We start from the raw sequence: 12536 nt of genomic DNA on the forward strand, positions 1-12536 counted from the left end.
GTGGTTGGAGTCAGACAGCGCCCCCACCCTGTGTGACAGCGTCTGTGATTAGTTGTGTACTATGATCGTCAATGCTCAGGGTTACACCTGAAGAAGCTGCTGGGATGGCGAAACGAGTAGGGACCTCACCCACTTTCTCTACCATTAGGAATATTAGAGTTGTCCATTTTCAATACTTAGTTTTCTAGGTTGATATTGTACTTTTGAATCACACCCAATTGTTTTATCTTCTGTCACAGATTGTAGAGAGATCACTCACTTCTGCCAGTTATCCTCCATGTACAATTTTTCTTTTGTTAGTTTCCTGTTCTTGCCTAGAAGAAGATCAACCATTACTGAGACTGCAGAATTAGGATTTTTTGGACTCTGTGATCATAATTCTATATTTCTTTATGCATGCATCAATATGTAGTTCCTCTTTGTATTAAATAGAAATACTCTTTGACCTAGAAATATAAATTATATTACAATCTATAAAGTTTTATCAACAGTGGCTGAAATGTATTAAAGGGAATCTGTCACTAGATGTTTGCTCCCCCATCTGAGAGCATCATAATGTAGAGACAGAGACCCTGATTCCAGTGATGTGTCACTTACTGAGCTGTTTGCTGTCATGTTCATAAAATCAATGTTTTCTCTGCTGCAGATCCAGCAGATATACAGAGGTCATGATCTTCTGGACTACCTGCAGCATGCCAAGTAGTCCTATAATGATAAATTCACTGACTAATGAGCAGTAGATTATCAAAGCTACACTAAGCAGCCCAGAAAATGACATATCGCTGGAATCAGGGTATGTGTCCCTACATTATGCTGCTGTCAGATTAGGTGGCAAAAACTTGGTGACAGATTCCCTTTAAAGAGAATCTATCACCAGTGTGTTGCTGCCCCACTTTGTGCAGTATAAAGTAGAGACAGAGCCCCTGATGCCAGTGGTGTTTCACTTACTGAGCTTCATGCTGTAGTTTTAATAACACACTGTCTTATTTGCTAGTCCGCTCAGTGATAAGCTCCTGCTCATGGGCGCTGTATAACTCCGCCCCCCACATATTATTGTCAGCTTTCTGCCTATGCACAGCATAGGAAGGAAGCTATATATCAATGGTGGAGGTGAGGTTACACAGAGCTCCTTAGTGAAAAGACTAGCCGAGTTGCAGCAGATAAGTGATTTAATTGCAGTATTAGGCATTAATACATTGTTTCCTCTCTTGGTTCAGGTACTTGATGTTTCTGGAGCTGAAGTGTTAGTGAATGCAATTCCCGGAAGCCAAGTGGAAATCCTGGAGAACTGTGGACATTCGGTAGTGATGGAGCGACCACGAAAATCAGCCAAACTCATAGCGGACTTTTTATCTTCCTTGCCAACCACAGAGAACAATAAGAAGCATGATTAACCCTTCAGGAATGCTCCGGACTCTCTGGTCCTCTCTATTACTGTGTTTCTCTGAGCTTCTCAGGGGATCTGTAGACCTTCTAGGAAAGTAGTTTAGTTCCTTGTGAACAGAAGACTGTGTCTGAACACAGATGACCTCCGGTGCAGCCGAGTCTTTAGAACAACGCATTGCACATAATGGGTCCTGCAGCGGCGGCACTATTGTTGTAAATGGTACCCAGTGGCATTGTAATAGGTAAAGCCCGCATTCGGACTGATACAATAATCCTGATGCACTGACCCCAAAGTATACTAGATTAATTCATAATACAGCAAAATGCAAGTTCGGTAACCCTATGTAACATGATAGGCGGTAAGACAATTTCACTTCGAAGGTACGAGCCGTTTCTATGGCCAGAAGGTGCACAATATTGCAGAGCGTGAGTGCACAGATGTGGGCATTAGGACAATGCACCTTATATACAGATCAGCTGTGGCACGGTGCCCACCATGGACGATATCGCTGCTACAGAATGAGCACTGCATGGCTATACATGGAAAATTCACCCAAAACTATTTACCGACTCTTTGCTCTGTGCTACCACTACCACCCCAGTTATAAAAATGCCAAAGAAGCAAGATATCGAGATCATTCGGGGGTTAATAGGGGCATAATACATAGCAAAACTGCAAAAATTAGGCCTTCTCTTAGTGCTTAATTTGCATGATCTCCGATTTTTCTGTTGCTATAGGTTCTAGCACATCGGCAATTACATCAAAGAGCCAAAATTACAAAAACATGGCTGTTTTTTGTTTTTTCTTTTCTCTTCTTCCTAAAACAGCGCCACCGCTGTCTACAGGTTGTGCGTGGTAACACAGCTATAAACCAATCAATAATAGAAATAACCTGTAGCCAGGGGTGTGCTGTTTTGTTTTTTGTGGGAGAAAATCAACTATGTGTTTGTTTTTTTAATTCTGGCTATAAGATATTATTGCCCGTGGTGATTTGGCCATAGGGGGCAGAATTTCGAGGGTTTATGACTCATTACTGTATTTCTTTACCCATGGACCAGTATGCAATTCTTATTTGTGTTAATAAAATATACATATTGTTACTACTTGCATTTTTTTTTAACTTCGTTTGTTACTTTAAAAAAAGAACGGTGTAGAAAGAAAAAAAAAAATATAAAATATAATAAATAAATTTATATATATATATATATATATATATATATATATATATATATTTATTTTTTTTTTATTTTTTTTTTACACACACACACACACATGACACCGCTGTGGCTGAAAATGTTGGCACCCTTGAAATTGTCCCAAGTATTTCTTGCAAAAACCTAACCTATTGCAATTACACGTTTTTCTTTTATGTTTTTTGTAACAACAAGAAAAGAAAACAGAAGAAAAAGGCAAGTTGCACAGAATTTCACACAAAACCCTAACAATGGGTGGAACAAAATTGTTGGGACCTTTCCAAAATTGTGGGTAAACAATTTTGTTTCATGCTCACCTGTGGCAAGTAACAGGTGTGGACAATATAAAAATCACACCTGAAACCAAAGGGGAGAAGTTGACTCAGTCTTTGTATTGTGTGTCTGTGTGTGCTACACTAAGCATGGAGAACAGAAAGAGGAGAAGAGAACTGTCTAAGGACTTCACAACCAAAATTGTTGAAAAATATCAACAATCTCAAGGTTACAAGTCCATCTCCAAAGATCTTGATGTTCCTATGTCCAAGGAATGCAACATATTCAAGAGGTTTACACCCCATGGCACTGTGGCTGATCTTCCTGGACATGGACAGCAGAGAAAAATTAATTAAATATTGTAACGCAATGTATTGTCCGGTGGATAAGCCTCAATCAAGTTCCAAAGAAATTCAAGCTGTTCTGCAGGCACATGGGCATCAGTGTCAGTGCGAACTATCTGTCCACATCTGAATGAAATTAAACATTATGTAGGAGACCCAGGAGGACCCCACTGCTGACAGACAGAAAAAGCCAAAATGTACGTCAGTAACCAAAATCCTTCTGGGAAAGCATCATGTAGGCAGATAAGGCTAAGATTGAGCTTTTTGGTAAAGCACATCAGTCTACTGTTTACCGAAAACGGAATGAGGCCTACAAGTTAGAGAACACAGCACCTACAGTCACATATGGTAGAGGTCAGAGATGTTTTGGTTGTCTTGCTGTCTTTGGCACTGGGGGCCCTGACTGTGTGAAAGATATCATGAAATGTAAAGACTACAAAGAATTTTGGGTGGCAATGTAAAGCCCAGTGTCAGAAAGCTGGGCTCCAGGGGGTCTTCCAGCAGGACAATGACCCCAAACACTTTAAGAAGCCCCCAGAAATGGATGGATGGACAACGCGCTGGAGAGTTCTGAAGAGGCTGCAATGAGTCCAAAACTAAACCCCATTGACACCTGTGGAGAGATCTGAAAATTGGGAGAAGAAAAGAGAAGAGGAGCGGAGACGTCTTCAGATATTAGCGACCTGGAGACATTTATAAAGAAGTGTCTGAAATTCCAGGTGAGAGGAGAAGAAGCTGTGGATGGGTATAGGAGGCGACTGATGGAAGGGATTTATTCCAAAGGGTAAAGGTTGCAACTAAAATATTAAGTACCAAGAATTGTGTTTGGCCCCTTTTTGGAGTGGTGTGTGAAAGGTCTTCTGTGTATGTTGGAACAACACAATAGAAAACAACAAAAAAAAAGACATAAACGTGTATAACAAAACGTGCAATTGCAATAATTTGGGAGAAATACTTCATTTCTTCATCGTTCCTTATGGGAGACCCAGACCATGGGTGTATAGCTTCTGCCTCCGGAGGACACACAAAGTACTACACTAAAAGTGTAGCTCCTCCCTCCGAGCATATACACTCCCCGGATGACAAATCCAACCAGTTCAATGCTTTGTGTTCAGGAGGTCACACACACATGCATCCTCTGAATTTTGATTTTTGATTTTTGATTTCAAAGATTTGGAAGAAAAGCGGGTCCAAGCTGGACTCCCGGCATGTCCCTTCTCACCCCACTGTGTCGGCGGTGCTGTTAAGGTTGATTTTACAAGGCTGGAGCCTTCACATGCCGCGCTCCTTCACCATCCCCTGAGGCTCTGGCTTGAAGTGGGAGCCATCACGGTTCTCACTGCTTTGCAGGGGACCGGTCTCCATCCGCAGCCCTTTTCAGGATCCTGCCGGACGGAGCGCTCACCTCCCAGGGACCTGGCACCTGCGTCTCACAAGCTAAGTACTGAGACGTTATTACCACAGACAGTGGTCTTTCCAGGGGTCCCTTGTACTTTATATATTGGGGAGAGTGTGTTATATAACTGTGTTAACATTTCCGGCCGGTTCTCCAGTTTTCTCTGGAGAACCGCGCCGATGGTGCCTGCACGCTGGCCGCATGTTTAAATCTAGGCCCCGGCTTCGCCTGAGGCCTAGTTTCGATTCACTACCCCTGCATGTCAGTCAGTGCAGTGGGACAGTGTGGCTCCGCCCAGCGGCTGTTCAGCACAGGGAACGGACACTCCTCACTGAGGAAAGATTCCCTCCCCTGTATACCTCATTTGCCCTCCAGATCCCGCTCTCAGAGTAGGCCCCGCCCCCTCTCCTCGCTCCGGCGCCATTTTCTCAGCGTTCTCAATGTCTGCATAACCACATTGTGACAAATGGGGGCCTGGGCTGGGGGATCTGGAGGGCACATAGATGTCCCTATGTTAAACGGTCTGGCAAGCCACAACCTCCGGTTGTGCAGCTGCTTATATACTCTGTTTATATACTCTGCTGGGGGTCATTCTGGACAGAGCCCCCACTTCTGCAGCATGTCTCACATCAGAGCAAGGCTGCAAGGCTGTTCTTATTATGCACTGCATGTAGACTCGTACTGCCTGTACCGAGCACATAACCACATTGTGATGCCTGCTCTAACATAGTGGTGCCTCAGCCTGGAGGCTCATCCCCAGTGGTCCCACCGGCTGCTCCGGCTCCGGTGGCTGATCCCCCGGTTTGGGCAGAATCCCTCTCTCCAGGGGACAGCTGTCCCGGACACTGCTGAGCATGCATCAGCCCCCTTCTCAGGGCGCTTCTGCTGCTACGGCTCGCTCAGCAAAGCTCACAGAGGATTCTTCATCTTGTCTCAGACCCCGTCCTCCTAAAATGGAGACGCAGGGTCCCCTTTCCTTCCTCGTCCCGCAGCTCTGATTCACGAGCCGACTCGCAGGACGAGGAGGATGCTTTTACTAGGGGCTCGGACGCTACGTCATGTACATTGATCTGTCCGAAGGTGACGCAGATGCTAATGATTTGATTGCGTCCATTATATTTGTACTGGACCTCAATCAGCCTGTATCAGGGGTGCATTCCACTCTGGCAGGAAGGCATCAGTATACCTTAAGAGAACAAGGAGTGTGTTCCTTAACCACTCCAGTTTGTCAGCCCACTGTGACCAAGCCCAGAGCCTATCCTGACAGACGCTTCCCAAAGCGTGGTTCTGATGACTGTTTCCCCCTTCCACCAGTGGTGGTCAAGGAGTGGGCTCATTCACCAAGGGTGGACCCTCCGGTGTCTAGGCTTTCAGCCCGGACAGTTGTATCAGTGGCTGACGGCTCCTCTCTAAGGATCCCACTGTCCGCCAGGTTGTCCTTCTGGCCAAGTCTATATAGGCGGCAGGGGCCTCGTTCTCCCCATCTTTTGCAGCAGTGCGGGCTCTCAAAGCCATCTCTGCTTCTCTGGAGGAGATGCATCCCCTCACCTAGGGACTTTATGCCCGAAATGTTTGCCTTAACTTCTAGGCTTCAGTCTTTTCATCCTATGCCATGTCTGCCACGCTGGAGACTGTCACCGCACTGCGGTGGCCTCGGCTACTTCCCTCGCTATCCGCAGGCTCCTGTGGCTTCGAGAGTGGAAGGCAGATGCTTCTTAAGAAGTTCCTTGCTGGGTTACCTTTGCTGGGACCAGTCTATTCGGTGAACAACTGGATGAAATTATTACGGACGTTTTTTGGCAGGAAGAGTACTTCCATGCCACAAACCCAGGAAACCTGTCCAGGGCAGGAACCAGTCGAGGTTTCGTTCCTTTCGTTCCTCTATCTGGTCGTCCTGTAAGCCCTCGACCTCGTCCAGTAACTCAGCCAAGGTCCGTAAACCAACTGGCGCATGAAGCCGCGTCCTCAGAAGTCCGCAGGAGCTGCTGCCACCAAGGCAGCCTCCTCTTGATTATCTGGCCGCGCCAGCAACGTCCTTTGGTCGGTGGCAGGCTCTCCCACTTGGGTGACGTGTGGTTTCAACACGTCGTCGATCAGTGGGTGTGGGTTACCATCTCCCACGGCTACAGAATAGAATTCTATCCAGCCCGCCAAACAGATTTTTTCTGTCAACTCCCCCCTGCTCCAAGGCCGCCGCCTTCTCACAGGCCATGGCATTCTTGCAGGCCAATGGAGTAATTGTACCAGTTCCCGACTGGGAACGGTTCTGAGATTTCTACTCAAATCTTTTCCTAGTCCCCGAAAAGGACGGTGCTTTCCGACCTGGAGCTCAAGCTTCTCAACAAGCATGTCAGGTGCGGCATTTTTGCATGGAATCTCTGCGATCAGTCAATGACCCAAGGAGATTTCTTAGCATCCATCGACATCAGAGATGTCTTTCTGCTTGTGCCAACCGCAGTTTCACACCAGCGTTGGCTACGTTTTGTTATCGGAGAGGAACATTTCCAATTCGTGGCTCTCCCCTTCGGGTTAGCCACGGCCCCTCGTGTATTCACAAGGTCATGGCAGCAGTGGTTGCGGTTCTGCACCTCCAGGGGTTGGTAGTGATTCCTTTCCTGGACGACCTTCTAGCAAGGCTTCATCCAGTGCAGACTGTCAGCGGAGTGTCTCGCTCACTCTCAGCGGAGTGTCTCGCTCACTCTCGTCACGCTTGCAAGTCCACTCTGACTCCGACCCAGGACCTTGCGTCCCTAGGGATGCAATTCGAGACTCTGCTGGCACTTGTGAAGCTGCCCTTAGTCAAACAGCAGTCCCTTCATCTGGCGGTTCGCTCTCTGCTGAGGCTCCGCCGTCATTCCATCAGGTGCTGGGTCAGATGGTGGCGTCAATGGAAGCGGTTCCCTTTGCCAGTTCCATCTGCGTCCCCTGCAGCTGGACATTCTCCGCTGTTGGGACAAGCGGACCTCTTCCTTGCACAGGCTGGTGGCTCTGTCGCCACAGACCAGGAGCTCTCTTTAGTGGTGGCTTCGGCCCCTCTCTCTGTCCCAGGGACGCTCCTTTCTGGCCCCGTCCTGGGTGATTCTCACCACGGATGCCAGTCTATCCGGCTGGGGAGCAGTGTTTCTCCACCACTGAGCACAGGGCACTTGGACTCCATCCGAATCAGCCCTCTCGATCAATGTGCTGGAAATCAGGGCTGTACTCCTAGCTCTCGTAGTTTTTCACCATCTGTCGGTGGGCAAGCACATTCGAGTCCAGTCAGACAACGCGACAGCAGTTGCCTACATCAATCACCAAGGCGGGACTCGCAGCCGCCTAGCAATATTGGAAGTTCAACGTATCCTTCAGTGGACAGAGGACTCCAAGTCCACCATATCCGCAGTCCACATCCCAGGCGTTGAAAACTGGGAGGCAGATTATCTCAGCCGTCAAACCGTGGACAGCGGCGAGTGGGCCCTGCATCCGGCAGTGTTCCGGTCAATCTGCTGCAGGCGGGGCACTCCGGAAGTGGATCTAATGGCATCCCGGCACAACAACAAGGTCCCGGTTTATGTGGCTCGCTCCCACGATCCTGAGGCCTTGGCAGCGGACGCGCTGGTTCAAGATTGGTCTCAGTTCCGTCTGGCCTATGTGTTTCCCCCTAGCTCTCTTGCCCAGAGTCCTGCGCAAGATCAGAATGGAGGGCCGTCGGGTCGTACTCATCGTCCCAGACTGGCCCAGGCGAGCTTGGTTCCCAGACCTGCTCCGTCTGTCCGTAGAGGTGCCGTGGCATCTCCCGGACCGGCCAGACCTTCTCTCACAGGGTCCGTTTTTCCGCCAGAATTCTGCGGCTCTCAGATTGACGGCGTGGCTCTTGAGCCCTGAATCCTTATGGCTTCAGGCATTCCTTCCGAGGTCATCTTCACTATGACTCAGGCTCGGAAGTCTTCCTCGGCCAGGATTTACCACAGGACTTGGAGAATTTTCCTGTCCTGGTGTCGTTCTTCCGGCCATGCCCCTTGGCCGTTTTTACTTGCCGACCATCCTGTCCTTTCTACAGTCCGGTCTGCAGCTAGGACTGTCCCTCAATTCCCTCAAGGGACAGGTCTCGGCTCTGTCAGCGTTGCTCCAGCGGCGTATCGCCCGGCTGGCCCAGGTGCGCACCTTCATGCAGGGCGCATCTCACATCATTCCGCCTTACCGGCGGCCTCTGCATCCCTGAGACCTTAATCTGGTCCTCACGGCCTTACAGAAACCCCCCTTTGAGCCTCTTAGGGAGGTTTCGTTGTTTCGTCTTTCACAGGAAAGTGTTTTTTCTGGTGGCCATAATTTCTCTCAGGAGAGTCTCTGATTTGACTGTGCTCTCTTCGGAGTCACCCTTTTTGGTTTTTTTCACCAAGACAAGGTGGTTCTCCATCCGACTCCGGGCCTTCTCCCTAAGGTGTTGTCTTCTTTCCACCTTATCCAGGACATTTCATTGTCTTCCCTTTGTTCGGCCCCTGTGCATCGCTTTGAGTAAGCGTTGCATGCTTTAGATTTGGTGCGGGCGCTCCGGATCTATGTGTCACGCACCGCTGTTCTTAGGCGGTGCACCTCTCTTTTTGTGCTGACCACAGGTCAGTGCAAGGGTCTCTCGGCTTCTAAACCGACCCTAGCTCGTTGGATTAGGTCGGCCATATCCGATGCCTCCCCCGCCGGGGATTAAGGCGCACTCGACCAGAGCTGTCGGTGCCTCTTGGGCTACGGCTCAGCAGGTCTGTCAGGCTGCCACTTGGTCTAGTCTGCACACCCTTTCGAAGCACTACCAAGTGCATGCTCATGCTTCGGCAGATGCGAGCTTGGGCAGACACATCCTTCGGACGGCTGTCGCCCATTTGTGAAGTTAGGTTTGCCTACTTCTCAGTTTCTGTTTATTCCCACCCATGGACTGCTTTGAGACGTCCCATGGTCTGGGTCTCCCATAAGGAACGATGAAGAAAAAGAGAATTTTGTTTACTTACCGTAAATTCTTTTTCTTATAGTTCCGACATGGGAGACCCAGCACCCTCCCTGTTGCCTGTTGGCAGCTTTCTTGTTCTGTGTGTTTTCACCGGCTGTTGTTGTAGACAGAGGTTCCGGTTATTCCGGGTTTTACTCTATCTCTACTTATGGGTGGATGTCCTCCTTCAGCTTTTGCACTAAACTGGTTGGATTTGTCATCCGGGGAGTGTATATGCTTGGAGGGAGGAGCTACACTTTTAGTGTAGTACTTTGTGTGTCCTCCGGAGGCAGAAGCTATACACCCATGGTCTGGGTCTCCCATGTCGGAACTATAAGAAAAAGAATTTACGGTAAGTAAACAAAATTCTCTTTTTTCTGGAACAATTTCAAGGGTGCCAACACCTTTGGCCATGACTGTATATGATATCCAAAAAAAATCAGCAAAAATCCAGTTAGTTACAGTGGAACCTTAGTTAACGAGAACAATCCATTCTGGGAGTGGTTTGTTAACCAAGTTAGTCGTTCAGCAAAGCAAGATTTCCAATAGGAAATCATTGCAATGCAGACAATTCATTCCACAACTTGTTAAATGTCCCATCCTGGTCCCTATTGTGCCATTCCACACACGTACAAACACGCACACACACACACATATATTATGCTCACCTTGCCTTCCATTCCATCTCCGGCCTCCTGGGACTTGCAGTTCGCCGGTACAGGATTTGTATCGGGTAATCGTCACGACGAGGGAGGAACTTCCGCTGCCAGAGCGCTGACGTCAAAGGCAGGAGCCGCTTGCCTCTGATTGGTCAGCGTGCTGCCTTTGAGTAGCGGCTGACAGCGGAAGTTCCTGCCTCGTCGCTATGCTTGCCGATACACATCCTGTACCGGCAAACTACAAGACCCAGGAGGCCGGCGATGGAACGGAAGGTACACATATTGTGCTCACCTTATCTTCCGTTCCATCGCCGGCCTCATGGATCTTGCAGTTCACCGCGAGGATTCCTCTCTCGTCGCGATGTACCGGCGGACTACAAGAACCATCAGGCCGGCAATGGAACGAAAGGTAAGGTGAGCATAATACAGTATGTGTGTATGCGTGCGAGTTTGTGTGTGTGTGTGTTTGTGTGTGTTTGTGCGGACTGCAAGAGCGGGTTAGGAGCGCGGTGAAAGTACGGAACCGGAAGTGTGTGCGGTGAGTATTTTGCTCGTACGGCAAAACTTGCTCGTAAACCGAGTTACAAATTTACAGCAAGCTTTGCTCGTTAGGCGAAATACTCGCTAACTGGGTTATTCGTTATCCGAGGGTCCACTGTATACTTTTATAGAGCTCGGGAAAACCAACTGTGTAGAGATGACTGGGACACATGGTGGTTGTGTCGGCTTCCTAACCCCTGCCCTAGTGTGATAGTGATAAACTCGGCTGCCTCCTCGGCATGGCTGACCTGCCGCACAGATCGCCGTTCTGCACTTTGTCCCAGTGTATCTGTCATTTTGCCTTATGTTATTGAGACTTTCACAGATCAGAACCATAAAACTCAATGCAGCTTTTATACATGACTCACATTATACGATGGCCGGGCGGCTGCAGGATTGCCGATCAGTCGTCGTGATTAGTACACCGGTCACCCACACTTCAGCCGCATTCACATAACCGCCCGCGGCTCATAGCCTTATACAACACTGGTCATTCCAGGCAGGAGACCTGCAGACAGTCCGTGCGCAAAAAGCGATGTGTGAATACCGCCTTATGCAAAACACGGATCAATGTAAAGCAATGTGGCCGGTCACATAACTCCATTTATCAGATGACTCGCTCATAAATTTCTATAGGTGCACAAAATAAGAAAAACAATCTATGTATAAGGACCCCATCCATTTTTAAAGATTACATAGAAAACGGCTTGGAACATATATTTTTTTTTTACATCTACAATATCATTTTTTATGGACATCAAAAATATACATTGAAATGATAAAAAGACCAAACATTTCATGTGGTCTTCTGAACAAACGAGTTGGCGCATCGCAGGCAATACTTTGTAGTGAGGTTCATGTTTTTGCAGATAATATAATGGTTTCATGTGCTATATGGGCGTTTTCATACTTTTTGTTGACCAATTGTCCCCTTCGCCCCCCCCCAAAAAAAAAATATGGTTGCTTTTAATCCAATTTCCAGATCAATTCACTGCCTCTCCCTGCATCCGGTGACGTTGTTTCGGCAGAGCAGTTCCTTCTCTTACGCTTTGTTGATAGGGGACCACTGCCAATGTAATTTTGATTGACAGCCGGCTCCCTGCTACTTTAGCATGAACTAGCCGTCAATAAGCATGACATCGGCAGTGACGGCCCGTCAGAGTGGAAAAGAAGGAAGTGCCCTGTTGATGTGACGTCACAGGAAACCTGAGAATCGGTGCCAGGAGGGGTCTGTGACCGCTTTAACACAGGAGAGATCATTGAAAGGCAAAACAGTCAGGTAGGTGGCAACTACCAGCCATTAAAGGCAACCTGTCACCAGATTTGGGCCCTATAAGCTGCGGCAACCACCAGTGGGCTCTTATATATAGCATGTTAGAATCCTGTATATAAGAGCCCAGGGCGCTGTGTAGAACATAAAAATCACTTTATAATACTCACCTAAATGGTCGGTGCGGTGCAGACTGGTCAGATGGGTGTCTCCGTTCTCCGGTTCTGGCGCCTCCTCTTTTGGCCATCTTTGTCCTCCTTCTTCTGAAGCCTGGGCGCATGATGCATCCTACGTCATCCACACTCGCCGGCATTGAGGTCCTGCGCAGGCGAACTACAATACTTAGATCTGCCCTACTCAGACCAGACCTCAATGCCGGCTAGTGTGGATGACGTAGAATGCGTCATGCACCCAGGCTTCCGAAGAAGGACGACAAAGATGGCCGAAAGAGGAGGTGCCAGTACCAGAGAACGGAGACAGCCATCCGACCAGTCTGCACCGCACCTTAGGTGAGTAT

At 48.3% G+C, this 12536-nt stretch overlaps 1 protein-coding gene across 3 annotated transcripts in view; it reads left to right on the forward strand.

The window, feature by feature from the left end:
- The window catches only part of ABHD6 (abhydrolase domain containing 6, acylglycerol lipase), a 35068-nt gene extending 32578 nt beyond the window's left edge, over positions 1 to 2490 (forward strand). For all 3 annotated transcript variants that reach the window (XM_075320663.1, XM_075320664.1, XM_075320662.1), the window contains exon 9: positions 1218 to 2490. In XM_075320663.1, coding sequence (XP_075176778.1) covers positions 1218 to 1394 — 177 coding nt within the window. In that variant the 3' untranslated portion in view covers positions 1395 to 2490. The remainder of the gene's footprint in view (positions 1 to 1217) is intronic.
- Positions 2491 to 12536: the final 10046 nt, after the last annotated feature.

Source organism: Anomaloglossus baeobatrachus, chromosome 8 (assembly GCF_048569485.1).
Source record: "Anomaloglossus baeobatrachus isolate aAnoBae1 chromosome 8, aAnoBae1.hap1, whole genome shotgun sequence".
NCBI classification, from domain to species: Eukaryota; Metazoa; Chordata; class Amphibia; order Anura; family Aromobatidae; genus Anomaloglossus; species Anomaloglossus baeobatrachus.